Source organism: Equus asinus, chromosome 9, assembly GCF_041296235.1.
Source record: "Equus asinus isolate D_3611 breed Donkey chromosome 9, EquAss-T2T_v2, whole genome shotgun sequence".
Taxonomy (NCBI): Eukaryota; Metazoa; Chordata; class Mammalia; order Perissodactyla; family Equidae; genus Equus; species Equus asinus.
The window spans coordinates 91,701,168-91,724,733 of record NC_091798.1 but is presented as its reverse complement, the minus strand read 5'-3'; the positions used below and the strand labels follow the sequence as shown (position 1 = coordinate 91,724,733).

The 23,566-nt window shown below is 46.2% G+C and overlaps 1 protein-coding gene across 4 annotated transcripts in view; it reads left to right on the top strand.

Moving 5' to 3' along the window:
* The window catches only part of SV2C (synaptic vesicle glycoprotein 2C), a 208,806-nt gene that overhangs the window by 105,288 nt on the left and 79,952 nt on the right, over positions 1–23,566 (top strand). For all 4 annotated transcript variants that reach the window (XM_070517923.1, XM_070517922.1, XM_014830122.3 and 1 more), the window contains one exon: positions 10,457–10,608. In XM_070517923.1, the coding sequence (XP_070374024.1) occupies positions 10,457–10,608 (152 nt within the window). The remainder of the gene's footprint in view (positions 1–10,456; positions 10,609–23,566) is intronic.

The following is a 23,566-nucleotide window of genomic DNA, read 5'->3' as shown; positions in this document are numbered from 1 at the left end:
TCAAGTGAGATGATGGATTAAAAGTGCCTGGCAGTGGAGGAAATGTGGGATCACGTCAAGAAATGCTCCCCATGGTTGGCATTTCCTGCTCTCTGTTCTTCCTCCTGTTCATGGAGCTAAGCTGTCCTGTGCTCATTGCCTCAGGGCAACAGCAGAGGGATAGGGAGAAGGAGGCCTCTTTCTGGCTTTGAAATTTCAAGTCTTGCCCGTGAGGGAGACAGAAAGGACTCATCATGGGGAAGAGACCTGGGAGAAAGCAGGGTGATAAAGTCGAGCATCCCTGCTTCTAGAACAGACGGAGCCTCCTGAGGCTGGGGCGGGGCCGGGGGACGGCGGGGGCTTGCTCACCTGAGCCCAGGTGGCAAAAAACCCAGAGTGTTATGGGATCCAGCAGCTGAGGGGACCTGAGGGAAGAAGTTGTTAAGGAGAATAAGCAGTTATCTTTCTTCCTCGGCTGAGTTTATGGGCCACGTTACTGACCCCTAACGTGTGAGGTGGCACCCCCTGACAGAGAGCTTTCTCAGCAGCTCTAGACTTCATCTGCACACCTGGTCTCTGAATCTCTGGGCAGTCTCAGCCAAGACTCTGTTTCTCCAATTCTGTTCCAATTCAACTCAAAACACGCTTCAGCACCTGCTCTACCCCTGAAACCACGAGGGACGGTTCACAGATGTGGGTGAGGCCGGGCCCCAAGATGCTTCCCGGCTGGGCATGGAGGGAAGAACGGGCAGCTCCCCCATTCTCCACCTGCTGAGAACTAGTCACTCCCTGAAGAGGGAGAATGCTGGGGACTGCAAGGCTCCCTGGAAGAAGGAGAAAGCAGTGACACAATTGTGAATGAGCACTTAAAGGCTCGTCTTGTTTTTAAAGGCATATAATATTTAAACCCTTTCACTCCCATTACTTACGAACTCAGTATGCAAGCAACTGAAGTTTTGATATAGTCCCTTTTAACTTAAACATTCTTTATTAAAACTTAAGCCAAAGAGTTAAGACTTTCATCCTGGAGACCTTAAATAAGAGATCTTGTTATAGCTACTTAGCTAAGCAGCTGCCTCCATCCACGTCTGATCCACTTTTTAAGGTGGAGAAAACTAGATGACCAAGGAGATAAGGTTTCAGAATGTTGGGAATTTTTCTTTCGTGGGCCTCTGGTGCACAGACCCGTCAACACTCCATGTGTTTCCGCGTGTCTCCCAGGAGCATCGCTCTCGCCATCCTTTCCACTTCTGAGGTTCTTCTCCCAGAGTCCTCAGCACTCACAACCTGTCCCAGTGGCTCCCATCACAGAAGCCTGTTTTGGTTTTTTGGGAGCACCTATCCATGCCTGAAAATACCTCCTTTTTATGTGGTTATTTCTCTCCTCCACCAGCATGTAAATTCCAAGAGAGAGGGGATTGACCAGACGGTTCTGTCTGCTCTTCACTGCTTAATGGCCCAAGACAAGGCAGTCGCTGTACAGGACACCGTCACAGCGGCAGTGGGGAGAGTCTGAGTCGCACGGACCTGTGGCATTGGCCGTATGTGATCGTGGTGTTCCTAGAAGTGAAATGGATTGAAAGTTTGCTGGAGTCTCGCTTGATCTAAGTGGAAGACTTCCAGGTCAAGTGAACAAAGTTTAACTTGAAGCATGAAAACAGAGAGCCGTGGCCCCTCAGTCAATTCCCAGACTTGAGCCAGTTTACACACCCAGAGCTCCCTGAATGGAGGCCAGGTCCCCTTGAGGAAGGAACCCCCGTACACCAATGAAAATTTATACCGTTCATCTTTCTCCCAGACTCCCCCAGGGGACCTATGGCCTTTCACCAGGGTAATTGTGCATGAAGGAAAAGGAGATAATCAGACTTTTCGAGGCTTACTAGGCACTAGGTCTGGACTGACGAGAATTCCAGGAGACCCCAATGTCACTGTCGTCCACCAGTCAGAGTAGGGGCTTATGGAGGTCTGGCCGTCAATGGAGTTTTAGCTCAGGTCCATCTCACAGTGGATCCAATGGGTCCGTGAGTCCATCCTGTGGTTATTTCCCAGTTCTGGAATGCATAATTGGAATAGATGTCACAAATGACAGAATCCCCACATTGGTGCAGCATCTGTCCACCAGTTCCATGCACTGGGAATTTCAGAGGAGGAAGAGAATTTCTGGGTCACAGTCCAAACCCTTCATTTTGCAGATTAAGGGTCAGTGATGGAACCGGGAATGTCACAGCTAGGAGTTAAATTGCTATTAAGTCCTTTTGAACTAGCAACTCTGTAAACTGCATTCGGAATCTGCGGTTAAGATGCCTCTGTTGATTTTACTGCAAATGCCACAGGTTTCTGTTGTTCTGTGTCGTTTCATTGCTGAAGCACCACTAGCAGCACCGTGGTAGCCTCCTGTTTCTGCGTATGAGGGAGATGGGAAGGAGCTCTGGTGTCAGCCTGAGGTCTACCTGGGTTTATGGTTTCATTGCCTCTAAATGTGCTTTCCTCTTAATTCACCATACCAAGTCATGAGTATATCTTCTTAGAAGCATAAATATGTCCAGCTGCCATATTCCATGTGACTTTAAATATTTATCCACTACAAAGGATGCTTTTCCTGCCGGGGACAACTGTGTTTTGTGGGAGTGAGGGTTAGGGTACCACCCGTTGTTCATCTGTCTCTCACTTGCCTAAGTGATATCACACCAGGGAACAGACACTTCCCTCTCCTCTTTCGTTACAGAAAATTAGAAAGATGGGCAATGGAGTTGACACCACTGATTCGTTTTCATTTGCCGCAGAATTAAATTATTTGTTTCCAGTCACTGTTAATTATGGGAATGATGATGCTTCGGATGCTGGGCAATGTCAGCTTCGGGAGCTTCTCACTGAGGGCCTGGCACTGCTAAGCATGAAGGTCAGGAGAAAAATGTACCAGCAGCAGAAATTAAAATGAAATTTCACTGTGTCTGGGTATCGTAAGTGAACAAATAGTCATTTGTCCCTCTGCAAATGGAGCCTTGCAAATGCATACTTCGTAGCTATTTGCAACATCCATCCATGAGCTGTGTTGTTACAATAACCAGCCTGCCTTGGCTTTGTAGAAATGGTCACCATTCACTGGAATGCTTCAAAGTGTTTTATATGTAGCATCTCTCATATTCCCACAACTCTTTTGTTATTAGGAATGCAAAAATATTATCCCTTTTTTAAATTAGAAAATTGAGGCACAGATCGATTAAGTGACTTCCACGTATTCAACAGACTCTCCCAGGTCTTCTGATTTTTAGTCTAAGTCTGAACTATAAGGTTCTCCCTTCAAAGTAGTCTTTCTCTTAAGATGTTTTACTTCCTTATCATATTGGAAAAATGCAAACTCATTTTGAAATTTTCAAAAGTTTTAAAATGTGTTTTATCAAACCCCTATATGGTGCTTGCCCTGTGAGAGATGCTGTTAAACACTTTATAAATATTGACTCATTTAAACCTTGTAGTGACCCTATAAGGAAGATACTATTTATTATACCCATTTTATAGGTGAGGAAATTGAGGCATGGAGAGGTTAAGTAACTGTCTAAGGTCACACAGTAAATGTTGTAGTCATACCCAAGCAGTCTGAGCCCATGCTCGTAACTACCAGGCTGTGCTGCCTCAGATTCGATGAGAAATGTCTCTGATTTCATACGACACAATGCCTGATACATGATAAGCACTAAATAAATGTTTTGAATGGGTCAGTTCAGGAAGATTTATGACACAGAGAATGGAATGGAAAGACCTTTCCCAATATGGAAAATGAGAGAACAGACTAAATTATCTTTAATCCAAAAATAATCGCAAACCAAATTGTAAACAGTGAGTCAGTGTTTTCTTAGGTCTCTGTTGTCTGACAGGCCACATGTCACTTGAAATGTGGCCAAATTGAGATGTGCTGTAAATGCACAATACAGAGCACTGGATTTCAAAGATTTACCACATATAAAAGAAGGCAAAATACCTCATTAATAATTTTTATGTTGATTATGTGATAAAATGATAATATTTGGATATATTGGATTAACAGAATATATATTAAAATTAACTTCACTTTTTTTGCTTTGTTTTAATAGCTCTTGTAGAAAATTTAAAATTATATTTGAAACTCACGTTTTATTTCTATTGGAAAGCCACTATCTTAGACAGTGCCCTTTACGAGAATTTCTGACATAAGGTTGACCTTTTAGACACACTGTTTCCCAGTGCGCCCTTTGGCAAAGGTAGAGAGCAAAAGATCTTCCAGAGTTGCAATGTATAATTGTGGAAAATTAGCCATAGGCGCTCTAGAATTGACTCTCTGAGCTCCTGAGGGCAGGAACATGTGTTCTTCATGCCTGTACCTCCAGCAACTGGCGATGTGTCTGGCCCACAGTTTGGCTGGGTGAAGGGATGGATGGAGAGATGATGGATGGATGAGTAAATGGCAGGTTGGTGGGAGGGTGAGTGGAGGAATGGATGAGTAGATATATACACCAAGTGCCTAGAAAAGTCTGCATGCTTTTGTCATCATTTCTTACACATCACCATAATGAGCATCACCATCTTTATTCATGACACCTCTTATGTGCTGTGGGAATGCATTCTTCCATCTCTCTCAATAGCTAGATTAATTTTCTTTCCAGACAGCGTTAGAATCCTGACCTGTGACTATACCTTTTCCCCCAGGGCGCCAGGTCTGCTGCTGTGGATACAAAGACTTCCATAGGTTTGGCACTTTGGGCACCAACTCAAGTGCAGACAAGGACTATGGGAATTGGGTCAAAGCTATGTTTTCTTAGAAACACAACTTTAGCCAAATTATATGTTTCCATCTCAATATTTTTAAAATACTCAAGTTTTCTACCAAATATTCTATTCATAGTTTATATAATATTGAGAAAATAACAACTGCCTGTATCAAAGAATGTTATTTTTTAAACTGGCTTTGGAGATTGGAAGACTAAAGCTACCTGCACACCCACTTAGTGCTGTCGCTGGGGACAGGAGAGTCCCATTCTTGATTTGATGATTGATTTGGTTGCCAGTAAGTGTTCTTTTCCTGTTTCCATCTGATCTCTCATAATAGACATGTGCCTTCTAATCAATACAGCACTCTCATTGTGCCAGCCCAACCCATTCAGACTCCGTCAGATCCGTGCTCTTTCCTCTAAGCCTCTGAGCAGCCTCCTCGGAGTCTGTGACAGTCGATTTAGTTTCATGAAAAGGAAGTCACTGAAAAATCCATCTTTGGGGCTGCTGCTTTAATTGTTTATTTCTGGGTCCAGTTTAAAACATAATGAATTGGTTCCAAATCACTGTACAGTTTGCCTGGCGGTTCAGTGTCTTCCTTCCTTTTTTGTTGATTCTGAGTGAGGATTAAAAGGATATTTTTTTGTGTGAGTTCATAGTCATTGTGATTCCTGCATAGACTACACCATTCAGTATTCTTTTTATAAACCTGTAATACTTGTCTTAATAAAAGCTGCCAGAGTCAGCTCTTGGTGGACTTTGCCCTCTGCTTGTTTTCTATGTGGATCACGTGGCTTCACAATGGTTACACACCTTCCTCCTCAGTCCTGTTCTTGCCTCATGCACCACTTCCCGTGGGAGACAGAGGCCGAGGCCTGTTTGACAGTCGCCTGGGGAAATAAGTTAGAAAGCAGAACAGAATTACTCAGTGGAATTCCTCCCCAGGACAAGAAGCCATCAAACATTCCGTAATTTCTCCCCTAAAATGTCATACTTCAAGCGAATTTAAGTACAATTAGCCTTTTTCGCTGCAGCCTCCCTCTGTCACTGCAGAAACCTGACCCCCTCCCCGTCTTTGCCTCTCAGCCAGCATGAAGCTGTGTGATGAGTGCAGGGACCCACGTGATCCGCCAGTCATCATCGAACTGGGGTGATACCAGGAGGGCTGTGAAATCCGCAGGCCGTACCCCAGGCAGGCTCCCAGCGCCTCCGTGAGGTTTGTGCAGACTAACACTCGGTGTTCTCCTTGGTCCTGCTGTGCTAACCTGATTTAGGTTGCGTGTCTCATGTGCCCAACAGAGGAGAAATTTTGTCTGTAAATCTGACACACTGTTTGCCTTATACCATATCTCATTTGTGAATTCATCCTAGATTATTGAGGAAAATAAATAAGTTTCATGATATGTACTGGATGCCTGGAATTGAGTCAGACCTTTTGAGGTAGAGTGTGTGTGTGAGTGTGTTTTCCAACATGTGCACATGCATGTGCCATGGAGTGGAGGCGGGGTCCCAACTTATTCCAAGAACAGGGTTGAATGCAGTTCCTTTACTCTACATTTCTATTATTAAAGCTGTAAAAACCTAAAATTAATACTACTTAGGGAATAACTCCAACTCTGAAATTCCACATATCAACATTCTCTTTCATTTGTGTCAACTCCATTACTTTGAATCCAGCTAATCTTCTACCTACATAGAGTGGATTTCAATCGTGATTCCCTTTGTGCCTCCTATTACTAAGAATAATTAAGATCTGACCCTTTTTGACAGCTAATAAAATAGCTTAATCTCTTATCCCGAGAAAAATTCTTTATAAACCACCCTGATCTGATTGCTTCGTTTACGTAAATATTCCATCAAAAATGAACTTGAGCAAATCTCAGCAGTAGCTAACTGATCGATGTCTAATGAACGATAGAAAGGTCTCCGTGTGAACTGGATTTAGAGATTGTTACCCATCAGTGATGTAAAGATAACCATTTTATGCCTTATGTTATGGACTTTTCGTATGAAACAAGTTACGTTTCCCATATTAAATCCCATTGCAAGAGTTCGTCAGCCTCAGCACTACTAATATTTGGGGTGGAGAATTCTTTGTCGTGAAGGACTGTCTCGTATACTGTAGGATTTTTAGCAGCATCCCTGGCTTCTGCCCACTCTATGCCCATAGGACCCCCTGAGATGTGACAACTGAAAATGTCTCCAGAATTGCCAAACGTCTGCCGGGAGAGGGGAGAGCAGCAGCCCTATTGAATAACCACTGACACGTGGGCATTTGAGAACTGCCATTTAAATATTTCGTATCTCTTCCTGTATTCTCAGAAATTGTATCAGTATAATAAAACAAATAAGGAAATGTCTTAGCCCCTCATACAAAATATTGAGGTAGACTAATAATGGGAAACTTCCTTTTTTCTTTTTTACTTAGAAAATTTGGTGGGAGGGGGATGGCAACTAAGACATGGAGTGGTTCAAGAACCCTTTGGGGGCTCCCCCGCTCTCAGAAATTCCATTCCAGCACGTCTGACTTCTCTTGAGGTCATACCGACCCAGGACGTAAGACGTGTTTCTGTTCACTGAAGTGTTGAGGCCGTCAGAACAGATGAACCAGGAGGCTCGAGTGCCACCTCCATCCCTGGAGAGTCCCTGTGAAATTCAGTTCTTCTGAGTGAACACTTAGTGCTCGTCCACTGGGCCAAGTACTAGGTTTCAAAGATGAACACAGTGTAGCCCTCACCTTCAAGGAGCCTTCGGTCAGCGTAAACAGGGATAAGCCCTCTCGTGGGGTAGGAAGTACTAGTCATGGTTGACATTACAGCACACTGCTGTGGTTTTTCTCTGCCTGAAGGACGTCACAGTTAGGTGAGGAGGAATGTTTTCCCGGAAACAGATGGTCAGCCCGCAATAAGATGTGAACACTTGGCTTGTTTCGTAGGTCTGTGAGTCTGAAGCACTTTGCAAAGGATTTAAATAGATTCCCTCCCCGACTTTTCAGACTCATTTATCCCTTGACATTGCAGTCTGCTTTACAAACAGTGAGAGACATCCATGCAAAAATAACCCCCTTAAAAAGAAGCACTGAATAAAAACCAGCTGGATGCTTAGAATCCCCTAAAAGTTGGGATTCTCTTATGCAAGAGATTTGCACAAGATCAATTTGTGATTTGTTTAAAACTAACAGGCAAGTCTAGAGCCTTCCACCTGCCGTCTTAGCCGCCCTGGAGTGCATTGATCTCGGTTCCGAGTGGCCTGACATATCTTGATGTGCAATTGAGCCGTCACGAAGTGTGAGTTACAGCTCCTACACACGGAACGGCCAGACTCCTGATGCGACAGTAATGAGACGTGAAAAGTCAGTCAAACCTGACTTGAGAAGGAAAGGCACAGATTAGGGCCCAGGGACTTGATGGTGCAGAGAAGCAGACTTTTCATGTCAAAAGAAAAAAAGAGTAGCGTTAAATGATTTATGACAGACATTTTATTTCCCATTAAAATTATGCGTTGTAATGAAGCTGTTTTAAATCTGTCAAAACTTTGTTGAATTTTTTTATTTGACTAGCTGTCCATGGTGTGGGGTCCGCAAGAAGCCTGTGTGAGTCTGACGTGGTGAGGCGTGGAGCCAGCTCTGACCGCCCGCCATGTTCATTTGCTTCTTGTTTAGGGGTCTGGTTGATGGACTTGGACCTGGCTGGCTCCCTCTGGTGTCATGGCGCTAAGTGGCCATGTGCTGCAGCTGAAGCTGTCTGGCGTCATCTTCTAGAAACTTTAGGTAGAATGCTGCCTTCATAGCCAGAGGAACACATACGCATGCTTTCACTTCATGGTTTTAGACTCTGAACAGCAACTCTCACTGAGAAACACACTGCGACTCATAATACATTTATATACATATAAATATTTTTTAAGTATATTTATATAAATATATATGTATACGCACATACATACATATGTATATAATTATACATTATAAAAAATGTTTCTAACGGAGACAAAATTTTCATGAAATGATACTTATCTTTATTATTTGAGTTATACTCAAATATTTTATCTCTGTTTCAATTTTTTAAATGCTGTTTACAGCTACTAAATTAATTTTGTAGCCCAGAGACTGGAAAACACTGGCCTGAGTGGTCACCTGTACCCCGCAGTAGATAACGACCGCCTCACTTCAAGCAGCGCAAGCACATGAAATGCAGCTGTATTTTGACCAACCAGCTGATGCCGAGTGACATCATGAATCCTGCGGTTCATTTGGAACAACCAGTTTGCTATAGCTGTGTCCTTTCTCTAAATTGCGTTTGCTAAGATCACTGCCAGCGCTTCTTTATCATATCAAAGGCTCTAAGGGAATCAGTTATTGCTAAATGGATAAATACGCGTTTTACTCCTTGACGTCAAGTTCACATAAAATGTCAAAAGCAGTTTACCTTACAGAAATCTGAACATAAAGAAATCAGTACTGCGGCCGGCCCCGTGGCTGAGTGGTTAGGTTCACACACTCTGCTTCGGCGGCTCAGGGTTTTGCTGGTTCGGATCCCGGGCACAGACATGGCACCACTCATCAAACCATGCTGAGGTGGCACCCCACAGAGCACAGCCAGAGGGACTGACCTACAACTAGAATATACAGCTATGTACTGGGGGGCTTTAGGGAGACGAAAGAAAAGAAAAGAAAACGATTGGCAACAGATGTTTGTTCAGGGCCAATCTTAAAAAAAAAACAAACCAGAAATCAGTACTTTTTAAAACTATATCACTGGGTATTGTCTCTACACCTTGCTTATATTGTTGCACAACTTGTCAAAAAGTATTTATTTTGAGAATTGATATGTTGTTTGGAATGATAGTAAGTAATCTTTCCTCATGTTACCTGACTTTCTTAGGCAGTGCTGCTTAAAATTTGGGAGTCAAGACCTATTTGAGATCCTGATGAAATCTGTGGCCCGTCTCCTAGAAGGAACAAAGTTTTGATTCCATGGACCCTCCTTGGGGAACCTTACCCTGAGTGGAGGCGACCCTCTGTCATCTCCAGAGCTAGGCCAGCCTCTCTCATAATTACCCTGACTGAGGGAAGCACTGTGCCCCGTTCTGCTGAGATCTAAGCTAGCAGCTCCTTATTGGAGTCTCCCAGCGCCCCTTTCACAGGTCCTCATTCAGGATGACGTCTACTGGCTTGGGGCCAGAGCCAGTCTAGGGAGCAGCTCCGCTGGTCCTGTCTTTGTCGACACGTCAGCCTGGTTGGGCTGCGGGACCGGCTGCTGTGGGGTAGCAGTGGCACAGTGCAGTCGTAGACCGCCTCCCAGAAGTGTTTGAAGCTATTTCCAAACTCGCCACATCATGGGGGACATAGCATAGTATTTCTTTTTAAAATATGTTAAATTAAAATATTCACGAGATCATACCAAATGTTGTAAATTTTGATAAATAGCATGTAGAGGATTTAATCCTGAGCAGAAAGCCCATTGGAATCTTAAGCTAAGCGCTAGAAATCCCATGACTAGGGCACCACTGCCACCTGTTGGTGACATAGCTTAATTGCAGGTTCCAGTTTTGGCAGGGATAATAAGCCTGCATTAAACACAGAGGCTCTGATGTTAGAAAATGTGTGTCCCTCCATATGCCGGGATAGAAAGAGAGCGTGTGATGTTCGAGCCTGCTTTGGCTCCTGCCTTTGTATCTCACATGGGCTGTAGAGGCCCTGATCTCATGTGTTCTCTGTACCCCTTGGCAGGATTGGAGGAGCCATTCCTACCGTGTTCTCCTACTTTGCTGAAGTGCTGGCCCGAGAGAAGCGGGGCGAGCATCTGAGCTGGCTCTGCATGTTCTGGATGATCGGCGGCATCTACGCCTCTGCCATGGCCTGGGCCATCATCCCGCACTACGGTAAGAGGCTGGCCATGCAGCAGCCGGACGGGGCCTTGTTTTACCTCAGCCTCCATTCCATCCCTTTCCTCTTTTGTAAATGCTGGTGCAAGAACAGCACTGTCCTCACTGTGTTTCTCCCTTTTGTAATGCCTGGGACTTTTTCCCCCAGCACAGAGATGTGTATTAGCCAGCACTGTGCCAATGGTCCTTTATGAATCCTGTTGCATTTTGCTGTTTTGAAAGCCGTTGTTTTCATTGTTTTTCGATGTGCTATCAACTCTGGGGTCTCGTGCAGGTGGAGGTGAGAGGACACACAGGTCATAATCAGCATATAAGGCAACATGACTTCCAGTTGTTCTTGGGGCTGTCATGCATCAGGCACACACAAGTGCCTTTGTTCACCCCCTCTGGGCCCAGTGCAAAGCTCAGCCCACGTCACCCCACCTCGTCAGCCCCACCCCATCAGCCCAAAGCAACGCAGAACTGGGGGGAGGCCAGGAGGAATCCTGATGGTCCTGGACCGTCCATCTGCAAAACTTAAGAGGTGACTCTGCTGTTCTTCTCCCCACACCCCCTCCTCAGTTTCTCCCAGGTGCTCACTATTCCTGCCACCTCTGAGCACTTGACAGTTTCCTGTTTCTGAGCAGCTACTTAAAAGCCAGACGTCCCCAATTGCTTCACCCGCAACTAGTGAAATGCAGGGAAAGGTTGATAGAATCCAGGAATTGAATTCACTGTATAAGGAAAGGGGAGGGGAGGTGTTCTGGTCACGTTCGTGTGTGTGTGTGTGTGTGTGTGTGTGTGTGTGTGTGTGTGTGTGTGTATGTCTGCAAACAGGCTGAAGTTTGCAAAACAGGAATACTGCATAAATTAAAACCACATGCGACTTCAAAAACTCACTCTTTGGTTCTATCCAAAATCTAATAGATCTAAACAATTAGATTTCAAAAATTCAGTTTTTGCTTATTTTCTATTTTTCTGCTTTTGTTTCAGAACAGAGCAATTTTTCACTATAAAGCATTGTTCTGTTAGGGAACAACCTTTGGTATTCAGACGCATTGTAATTTGTTTTACCATACTGAGTTACAAAATTCTTGTTGTCACACTTTCTTTTAATAAACCTAAAAATTTGCATGGAAACCAAATTGTATATAGCAATAACAACAAAAAGAAGCCACAAGGAATTGGTTATTTGGACTGAAGAGCACTTTTCGTTGCCGGACATTTAAGTTGAGTTCTGAGTGCCAAGCTCAAGTGATGGGTTTCTCATGTTTAGATTCTTTGGTCACTCCTGGGCCAGAGATGCCCTCATCCAGGCAGTGACCTAAGTCCACCATGAAGCTTGTCTTCTGCCACCATCCGAGGAATTAGAGGAGATGCGCCTCCTTCGTGTGGGACCTCGGCCTCCCTCAGCACCTTCCTCTGCAGGGTGGCGTCTAACCCCCGGCCCACTCCACTGGCTGTTCCGAAGGGAAAAGCCATTTAGCTGCTGTGTAAGGAATTGTTTGTTAGGAACTATGTGAAAGGAGACAGAGAGGAGATGCAGAGCCTGGGCCGGGTCCAGCCTTACCCAGCATCGCTCCCGGGGCTGCCGCTAGTCCATATGCATCCTGTGTGCAAATTAAATTAAGGTGCCTTGTCCAGGTGGCACAGTCACAGTCTCACTGGCCATCTCTGCCGGGTACTCACAGGGCACAACCCGGCAACTTTACTCGGCAGCCGCATTCCTTCTGAGGCCAGCCTCGCTCTGTGTCTCAGCCTCTGATGACAGCACAGTTCTTTGGCTCCTGGGTGTATTGCTGTCCCCTTCCTGGTCCACCTTCCCATATATCTCAGAATATCTCCTCCTGGCCTTCCCAAACTCAAAACTCAGTCGGCTTCTGCAGTCCGTGCATGATGGGCATGATGGCTTTTGTTTGGGGGTTTTCCTCACTGGGTATTCAGTTCCTCAGACTCCTGCCTTTCACACATCCCTACCCTTGAGCTGCGGGCGGCTCCAGATTTTGTCTCTGGCCTAGCCACCCATCCGTTGGTGGCTGACCCACAAAAAATTAGCATGATCCCCACCTTTATTTTTCTCAGGCACACATAAGATATTCTTGTTTATGGCAAAAAGGGCTGCCTAAACCATATAGAACTGGAAAGAGGGGAGGGTCATAAACAATGCATGGCAAGTTACAAAACCCATCACAGTACAACAAAATTACATGTATCTGAGGCTGACGTTAATTTCTGTGTTGAAGGGACCTTAAGGAATAGGGACCTGGTTAAGAAATCAGTAACAGCATATTAAAACCTTATGCCCATGCTTCACTGAAGGCTTTCCATGACCAGGGGTGTGGCAAAAACAGCAAATTATTACAATCAATTCTGTGTATTAAAACCAAGGGGGAAGAAGTTTTAAATACCCTTGCTGAGTTCGTGGTTGCAACTCGAAGCATTTTAATTTTTTTAAAATAAAAGAGTTTAATTTAAAAAGTCCTGTGCTGAGGCACTGGGGGATGATGTTCTGTGTCTTGATGAGCCGGGGGGCAGGGGGTGGTCAGGGGTATGCATTTGTAAAAATTCATTAAGCTGGGTGCTTAAGATTTGTACACATCACTATATGGTCGTTACGCTTTCTCATAAACAATTTTTTTTTTTAAAGATTGGCACCTGAGCTAACATCTGTTGCCAATCTTTTTCTTCCTTCTTCTCTCCAAAGCCCCCCAGTACATAGTTGTATATTCTAGTTGTGAGTGCCTCTGGCTGTGCTATGTGGGACGCCACCTCAGCATGGCCTGATGAACAGTGCCATGTCTGCGCCCAGGATCCGAACTGGCAAAACCCTGGGCTGCCGACGCGGAGTGTGCAAACTTAACCACTTGGCCACAGGGCTGGCCCCTCTCATAAAGGCTTTTGCTCCCTCCACCCCCTGAAAACGCCCGTGCTTGGGTCCTACCCCAGATCAATCAAATCAGATTCTCTGGGCTGGCGACTCAGCGTCGGTAGTTTCTAAAGCACCCCGGGAGGTTCTCACGTGCAGCCTGGTTTGGCGTTCTTCAGCTCTCTACCTCTGCCAGTGGGTGATCTTGGAGCCCCTGGGATTTCCTCAGTGTATCCAGGGAGGGCTGTGAGTGGGACCAAGAGAGGAGCGAGCCTGACCTGCCTGGTTGACGTATGCAGTCAGTGTCTGAGTTTCGGTATTGTTGGGTTCATCCAGGCTAAAGTCCTTCCTGCCATCCGGTTTCGAATTACACTTAAAAAATAACTTTGACGTCTGGGTAGCTCTTCTTTTCCATGACACATCTTTTTACTTTACTTAAAATAGACGAGGGACTAAAAGTCCGTCCACTTTCCCTGCAGCCTCTGAAAAAATAGTTTTCTATTTTCCCTCTGAAATTCTGCCGTGTATAAATGATGCTGCAGCCTGTAGAAACCACAACAGCATGCAGGTCCTTGCCCCTCCATCCTCTGTCATTCAGGAGACTTCTGAGCGCTGCCACCCGGACCTGTGCATTGAGTTTTCACCCAGCAAGGAAAGAATTCAGGGCATAATAAAGCGACTCGTAGCCAGGTCCTGGCCCTTCTCACACCGGTAACAGCATTCGATCTGGAGAGAAGGAAGCAATAGTTGGCCTCCACTTGGCAAGTATTTCCAATGATAAATGATGCACGGAGGCATGGTGAGAGAAGGTGCCTTTCCGTGGTCCTGGGTGTTGCCTTTCTGCATTTGTGTGGAGCAGTCAGTGCTTGAAGCCCTGACCCTGATGCCGTGAGACTTGAGTTCTGGCTCCAGACAAGCTTGTGCTGCACAGCAGCCCTCGAGCTGGTCACTAAGGATGCTGGAGGGAAGCCTGGAAGGATTCTTATGAAGTTAGACGCCACACCAGGAGGGGTGTTTGGGGGGCTGCGGGGGCTGGCGAGTCAAGACATGGGCTGTGCCAGCGCCTCCTGATGGACAGTGGGGTCCACCCGGCCTGCCGAGGCCTGGTTTCTGTACCAGCATTGGAGAACGAGGTTCTGGACCTTCACCTCGCTGCTCTGGGGCTGAAAATTTCCCTGGAAGCAGGTGAAGGTTCCAGTGTAAAATCACCTCGCCGGCTCTGACGGACCTGAGGAGTCAGAGTATGGGAGGTCATCACACGGGCACCTTCCCTGCCTGCCACCTCCCTTGTGACCAGCTCCATCCACTCAGGAGTTTCTGGGCTGTTTCTCCCCCTGTGGCAAAGGGGCAGTCCCCATAAAGAAGGAAAGCCCTGGCCTCAAAAACCAGGTGCCCGCAACTGCAGAGAGCAGGTGTTGACAAAGTGTGGGTCTTCTTGACCCCACACCCTTTCTCAAGCCCCCAGTGGGCATTGGCTGCCGGTTCACAAAAGGACCAGTGCTGTGTCTGAGAACAGAGGGCGTGCCTCTCCCCCCCTCTCTCCCCTACTCCTAGTAATCAGGACACCTCAGCATTTAATGGCACCCAGGTGCCTCCAGGGGACAGTGGGTAGGGAGCTGCCTCACGGGCCCTCTCCCTCCGTGGCTGAGAGTGCTCATTCAGGCCCAGGCTTTGGAGCCGCTGCCAGGTTGCAGCGCTGTTGGCTCCCTTGAACCCTCTGCCATCCTTTTCCCTTTTAAATCCGCATGCACGTCAGAGGAGGTGTTGTCCCCTGCTGGGAGTGTGACCGTGTGCAGCAAGGACATTCACTTAGCTAAGTGGGAAGGTTCTCGATTCAGAAGACCGTCTCAGCTCTGAATGCCCCCAGCACCCGGGCTGCGCTCAGCGCTAGAGTGCCCTGCCTCCCTGGGGGCCGCCTGTGCTGCAGACCCCACCGGGCCAAGTGGGGCACCCATACAGCCCGAGACCATCCCCCCTCCCCTGCAGCCACGGTGAGATGTCTGCGCTTAAAAATACTCGTATTCCGAGGTTGTCTGAATTACTGGGATGTCTCTACTTCCTTTAGTTACGAGACTTGTGAGGCTAATGAATTTCTTCTCCCTAATGGTGAAACCGGGGTGTGGAGGAGGGGAGAGCCCAGTGGCTGGCTGGCTGAAGGACACAGGGCAGGCTGTGTAGGTTTGTTAGTGAGAAGGAAGGTGCTGTGGCCAAGGGAAGGCAGGCGGTGTGAGCTGATGTCCAGTCTCAGCCCAGCTGCTTCCGGGTGGGTGAGCTTTGTCAAGCTTCTCATTCTCCCCCACCCCCCCACACACACCCACTGTCCTGGTCAGCACTGTGGTGGGGACGAGTGTAATGATCAAGTGAGAGCACCAGTGCATAATTACTGCTCAGAAATGGTAGCTGTTATTGCTATGAGGTTCGTATCCTGCATGAGCCCTCCAAATTCTGTGAGCTTGGAGCTGCAGGAAAAGAGGGAGTAGCTGACTAAGGTGCATAAAATGTGCAAACGTCACCTGGAGGGTGAGGACAGAGGAGTCAGAGGAAAGGAAAAATAGGATAAAAGTTAAGATAATGAGAGAATCAAGGAAAAAGTAATACTGTAAAACCTTGATTACAGGGAACCAATGAATCAGAACCTTCCATCTGTTTATTTGTTGGGTGAATTAATATTCGAAGGGCATATACTGTGTAAACACCCATCCTAAAGGCCAGCTGCCTCTCTCCCCAGGTGGAGGGAACCTGATGACCCTCGCCTGCTGGCACGAGTTCGCAGCCGACCCTGTAGTTATGGCAACAGCAGCAAGGTGGCCTACACCTGGACACAGGCGGCCGGCCCCATGCTTAACGGCATGGGCTTAGAAGAAAGACAGGCCCAGTTCCAAGCCGGCTCTGCCATTCTCTGGCTTTGTCACCTTTGGGACAGTTCCTTGGGCTCTCTGGTCCTCAGTTTCTTCATCTATAAAATGGGCATAATACCCCATAGGGTTGCTGTGTGAAAGGACTATGTACAAAAAGTGGTTACTCAGCCCAGTGCCTGAGCCAAATGTTCATTAAGTGTACTCTTTTTCTTTCCACAAATGGGGCTGAAGTTGAGGCGAGGCGAGGAAGAAGGAACTGGAATGATGAAAAGACTTTACTCACCTTTTCCTAACCATGTTTTCTCAGCTGTTAGCTTATCCTTTGAAGGTTGTAGAGAGGATAGAAAGGGGAAGGAACCTTTGAGGCATGCCAGAGTATTCTGCCTCCACTCCAGGGAGCCAGGGGAGGCCTAAAGGGAGAGCTGGGGTCCCCTCACCAGCCCAGCCAGGACAGAAAGGGGCCAGGGGCCAGGTTCCCCCGAGCCCTGCCTCCCAGCCTTGCTGTATTTCACTGAATGTCACAGCCCTGAAGATTTTATGCTCGACTGTCTGAGTAGGGCACTGCAAGGGGAATCAATTTTGTACATCCATGTACGCCAGCATGATCTCATAATTTGTCCATTTTAGGGTCAGCTGATCTTTTATTTCAATAGAATGACCCTTGGCTCAGACTTCCTTCACTCTGAGGTTCAGTTTTGCCCTCTCAGTAATAAGATAAATCAGCCCAAAAAACCCAACAAGCAATGATGATAAAGTCTTTAAGGGCTTAAGAAATGGACGTGAGATGAAGAAGACATTATGTCTATGCGTATAGCTGCTTCTTTGAGTATGTCTCACTGTTCATGTGTTTCAGAAATCTCTGTTCTTAAGCACAGCCACAAGCCAGCCCTCCCACCCCCAGCCCTCCTGTCTCTGTCCTCATCCTAATTGTGTCCCCTGGGGAAGCGTGTTCATCAGCTAAGGTGCAGAGAGCTCCCCCGACCACTCCCAAAAGACGTGTCTCCTTCTTCAAGGGATCAAGCATTCTGCAGGGTCTGCGAAGCACTTTTCAACATCCTCACTCCAACCTTTGAGGTTTGAATAGTGAACGCGGAGGAGCTGCCTCTTCTGTCGTGCATGAAACCAGCTACCCTGGGGCTCAGGTCTTAACTCTTCCCTTCTGGCTCCCCAGAAAGGGAGAGGTGTCAGTCATTTGTTGGGGGCCTTCTGTGTCCCAGGCATTGTCCCAGGCAAGTTCCCTCACACACATGATCTTAAGACAAGGAATGAGCTTTAGAAATATGGCAGCTTTCCTGCTCACGTGTGGCTGTGTGGGACTGCAGGCTGCTGTGCTCTGACACTGCTGGGCGACACTGCAGAGCTGGCATCTGTAATCCATCCCTTGGGTAGTCAGGTGGAGCCTACAGACCTCCATTCCGAATAATGCTTTTAAATGCAGAAAGGGAAATAAATAAGATTATAAAGGAAACCAATTGTTTCAAAATACTGTTATCAAGATGTATTAGCATATTAAGTAACAACACCTATTGACAGGTGTAGTAGCTACTGTAATTTCAAAGTAGATGTGAGCGTAGAGGCTGAAGTCAACTTTTTTTTTTAAGCCTAAGAAACTGCTGGACCCTAAAAATCTCCCCAGAATCCCACATTCCATCTTCACCCACTGTATGAATTAAGATTAGGATTGACTGGATATAAGAGCAAAAAGCAAATTAGCAGGCATGAACAAGATACAAATTGGTTTTATGTCACATAAAAGAAGCCTGGAGGAAGACAGTCCAGGGCTGGGATGGTAGCGCCACAGTCATCATCAAAGGCCCCAGGTCCTTCTCTCACCATTCCTGGCACCTTCCAACCACGTTCTAGACAGCACAGAGCAGGAAGGTTATGTAAGGTTATGTCTGTGCGCCCAAGAATCTTCCTGGAAGTCCCACACAAAGCCACTTAAATCTCCTTGGCCAGAACTTCAACACGTGGCCACAAGAGGGTCCTGGAAATGTTCAGCCGTCTTCTATTCCAAGCAGCAAGGAGAATGCAAATCAGGGTAAAGTGGATCTTGAGAGACAACTGGCCGTCTCTGCTGCACCATCTCATTCTTCCTCTGGAAAATCTTCTAGGAATGTTCATGTGGTTTAAGTCTGTATCAGTCAGGTTTTGGATGCAAGTAACAGAGAGCAACTCTGGCTAACTTACCCAGAACACGAATTTATTGGGAACATATTGAGTAGCTCACAGAGTGGTCGGGAACCATGCTCAGAAAAGGCCAGGAGCCGAGGTGGCTGGCAGGGCCCATCAGCAAACTCAAATTTTAGCACCCAGACCCAAAAAACTCTTACTGTGCAAGAAAAATCAGCTCAAATTACACACCTTCTGTTTCCAGTGCGCCAAGGAGCTTTTTGTCTTGGTTCCATTGTTCTTCCAAGGTCACAGAGTTGTTTTCTACGCAAGCTGCAATTCTTGGGGCGCCACCTGCTGTTAGAAGATCATAATTACCAACAGGTAACATTATAGACAGGGTGCCCCAGGCCCTCATTCAGATAAGGTGCTGAGCACACACTAATGTGAGTCACAGGGAGAAGCTGGGCCCCTATGCAGGTGGGGACAGCGTGGACTAGTGTGCCCTTCTCATGTTGGTTTCAGATAAGGTGGATACGGGGCTCTCAAGAGTCCTAGCCAATTTGAATCCTCTGCAGCATCTCAGCCAACTGGACATCCCTGGTCCTCAGATCACGGTTGACTGGACCCCTGGGTCCTCCCCAAAGCAAACGTGAATCCCAGTCTCATTACCAGACCAGGTCTTCCATGAATCCCAGAGATCTTGATCTCCAGTAGAGATAGTAGCACCTGTATCTGCAACAAATACAACCAGACAAGCTGGTTTCATTTACTACAGATATAGGTCCCCATTCCAAGAGCTGCTGACATTAGGGTTTGTCTTGAGAACAACTTGTGAATACATTTTATAATATAGATACTTCATTAAAAAAGTTAGTGACAATACCAAATGCTGGTGAGGATGCGGAGAAAGTGGATGTCTCATGCATTGCTGGTGGGAATGCAAAATAGTGCAGCCACTCTGGAAAATAGTTTGCCAGTTTCTTTAAAAAACTAAACACATCTAACGTCTGACCCACAATTGCGCTCCTAGGCATTTATCCCAGAGAAATGAGAATTTATGTCCACATAAAAACTTGTACATAATTATTCTTAACACCTTTTTTGGTAATAGCCCCAAACTGGAAACAACCAAAATGTCCTACAGTACCATAGAATGCTATTCAGCAATGAAAGGAGATGAACAATTGATACAACACCTTGTACCGTCCTCGAGGGCATTTTGCTGAGTGAAAAAAACAGTCTCAAAAGGTATGCTTACATAACATTCTGGAAATGACAGATATCGAGATGGGGAACAAATGAATGGTTGGCAGGGGTTAGAGGTGGTGAGAAGGGGAGCAGGTGTGACCATGGTGGGATGGCCCCTGGGAGGCCTTCGTGTTGATGGAGTCGTGTCTGTCTCGATTGTGGAGGTGGTTACGTAAATCCACACGTGTGATAAAATGACTTAGAACTATACACACACATCGTATCAGTGTGAATTCCCTGCTTCTCGTATTGTCCTCCAGGTGTCCCAGATCTAGCCATTTCTAACCATTGAGGGAAGCAGGGTGAAGGGTACATGGGATCTCTCTAGACTATCTTTGCAAGTTTCTGTGACTCTATAATTATTTTGAAATAAAAAGTACAAAAAATTGGTAATACCTTTCTTGAAGGGCATTTTTACTTATATCATCTTGTTTATTCTAAGAATCTTGGGAGCAAAAGCGACAACGGTAGGTGTTATTGCCACTCTTTGAATGGAGAACCTGTTGCATAGAAAGTTTGTCATTTCCCAAAATGACACAGAAGATGGAAGATTAGAACTTGGAACCAGCCTTCTGATCCTCATTTCTTCAGAATGTCCTCCAGACATGGCAAAGCTAAGAAACATTCTCAAAGAGTGACACAGAGGTTGTTTGTAACCGTCACAGCGGTCTCTACAGTAAGCGTAGGTGGCCCATGTGGCGGCTTGCCATCCCGCCTCTCTCTGGGTGATGCTGTCGCAGCCCCTCGCCAAGCAGTCTAAGCCCTAAGCCTCCATCATTTGCCATAAGAAAAACCAGTTGCACCCAGAATTCTGTCATTTTTAAAATTTTCTTTCTGCAAATGTCCTAAGAGACCGTAGAGATTTTACATCACGAGCCTTATAACTCACAACTTCCTAAGTGCTTGTTTGACATTGGTGTTTTCTTCAAAGGCTACATTCTGTCGTCTCTCTCCCGTCCCCACACAGCATGCCACCTCATTGGCCTGTCGCCTTCCTCTAGGAATCTGACTGCATTGCCCGCCCCACTCCCCTTTCTTATGCAGAGACGTGCAGCTCTGCCCAGCTTCCAACTCCAGACTTGCACACCCCACCTGTGTTAGTCTGCTGTAATTGGGTGGCTCAAACAACAGAGATGTATTTTCTCCTGGTTCTCAAGACTGGGAAGTCCAAGATCAAGGTGCCAGTCAGTTTGGTTTCTGGTTGGGGCTCTTTTCCTGGCCCTCCCTCCCTCCCTCCCTCTCTCTCTCTCTTCTTCTTCTATCCTATTAGGGACCCACCCTTATGACCTAATTTAACCTTAATTGCTTTTTAAAAATTCTGTCTCCAGATACAGTCACACTGGGGGTTAGGGCTTAAACATGAATTTTGGGGAGACTCAATTCAGTCCATAGCACCACGCTCTGTGGGCTTAGCAAATATAGGGTCCTCAGTCATCAGAAGCACCCCCTCCCCCAACCCTTTGAAGGCATTGGAAGTTATTTTTTCTAGTGTTTTCCTTGAGATACCTTCTGCAAACCTAGCCCTGAAACACTGATCTTTTTTCTCTCTTAAATATGGTCTTATGATGTCCTTATGGTTCCATAAGGACTGCCCATCTCATTTCTCTGACCATTTCTATATTCTGAACTAGACAAAATGCATGTGTGTGTGTGTGTTTTTAAAAGAACTGTTGTGAAAATACCCCTGCTGGGTTGAATTCATCATTAACCTAATTGGATCCTTCATCCAGGGCTCACAATTAGCACCATCACCAAGTCTTGATGACTAGCTGCCGTGCTTCTGAATTAACTTTCACCTGGATGGACATAAAAATCGTCATCTTCTAAAATGTTCCTTTTTGAGCATATGACCATTCCACAGATTTCCATCAGTGATATTGAACTGGCTTAGAGGGCGAGAGATAGTGGCAGTTTTGTGGAAAGGTAGAGAAGGCTTCCTGGTATCTGAGGGCACAGGCTACAGACCCTGGATGTCATTTTTCTTTCATATGCCTAGTGGGAGCCCCAAAAGCAATACTCCCTTCACTTGTCCAGATTGTGAAGGTGAAAGGTTGCAGAGCTGCTCATCTGTTTTTTTGTTTGTTTTTTTACTGAGGAAGATTTGCCAGGAGCTAACATCTGTGCCAATCTTCCTCTATTTTGTATGTGGATCACTGCCACAGCATGGCTTGATGAGCGGTATGTAGGTCTGTGCCCAGGATCCAAACCCAGGCCACCAAAGCGGAGCGGGCAAACTTAACCACTAGGCCACAGTGCCAGCCTCCTGCCCATTTATTTTTCACAGTCGCAAAATTCTTTCGTTTGTAAAGAGTAAGCCAAACTTTAATTTTTACATAACCTACCAGCAGAGGCATTGGTGCGGAATGAGCTGGAAGTCCCTATTCTCTTGTGAGCTGATTTAGTGCTTAGATTTTATGCAGCTGTCTCTCTATCAAAATGGAGCTTAGATTTGCTCTGAGTTGCTTTTAGAGGGTCTCAAGGCAATCCCAGTTAAAGACCCAGGGTGTGGCATCTTAGCAGATGTGGCCATTGAGCACAGCTGGACCACCCTGCAGACCCGTATGTCACTAATTCCATCAGATGCACGGTTAAAGCCTAGAATAGAGCCGTGGAAGAATAGACTGTTAAACAGGACAGTTGGAGGTTGAAAGCATAGTGGGGGAATCTCATTATGCAAGTAAGTAATTCCTAAAGACATCCTTCTCAAGTTTGGAAGTACCCGATCTTTTATGTAACGTTGGAGCCTGTCTCCACTTGAGGACAGAGTAAATTGCATTGTCCACTTATTCCCATCCTCACACTCACCCCTCAGTGAGCTCTTTAGCTGTGCTGCCCATCACGCTGTGGAATGTACAAGACAAAAGGCAGCCATGATCGTGGGCAGGACACTTGCATAGAGATTGGAAACAGTGAGCCTGAGAACCGTGTGGTGGGGACATAGCTTGCTTGGGCTCTAAATCTGGCAGAATTAAAGCGGGTAAAATCTGACAAAAGAACACAATGTGTGCTAGTTGTGGGATGGTTACTGCAATCTTAATGAGATGAGCTGTCCTAACACTCATATGAAATTCTACAAAAGACATCACCACTAAGCAAATGGAAATTGAGCCTCATCTAAATTACTTGATGAGGTGTAACATTTGGGTGTAGCAAACATTTTTTGGGCATCTGCTCTGTGCCTGGCCCCATACTGGAAGCCGGAGATGCTCCTAGGCTAAGGTAGGAGTGTGGAGAAACATCCAGTCTCGGCTAGCAGTGAAGAGCCCTGAATCCAAGCTTTGCTGTTCATCCTCCCTGTTTCAGCCTACAGGCAGCACCCCTTTCTCAGATCCTGTGATGGATTTGGGAGTGCAGCCTTGCGGGGGCCACTTTCAATTCCACCGTGTTCTTTAACGTATAAACGGTGTTTTGAGCCAGATGGAGAGAGCTCCACAGCCTGGCGGGTTGGTGGAGGACTGGCAGGAGTTGGGCAAGAAGGAAAGAGGAGTTGTGAAGAGTCAGACGAGTTGTGGTTTCATTTGACTTGACACTTTAAGACCGAGATGGCCAACTTAAATATCTGAGTGACCAGGCAGGTGATATAAATAAGTGAAGCTGGTGAGAAGGACAACTGAAGCAGCTGAGAGAGTCTGCGCCCTCTCTGGAGGACTGGCAGCCGCTCAGCTGCCACAGATGGAGCCATGCAGCTATTGAAGCCCCGTGTGGCCGGATCTGATCTACCAAGAGAAGGCAGAATTCTGGATATTTATATGAAGTCTCTCCAATTCTTAACCTACCAATTTTTAATTTTATCTTTATAGAGATATAATCCACATGGGTGGTAGGCAGAATAATGATTCCCCCTCAAAGATGTGCACATCCTAACCCCCAGAACCTGTGAATATGTGAG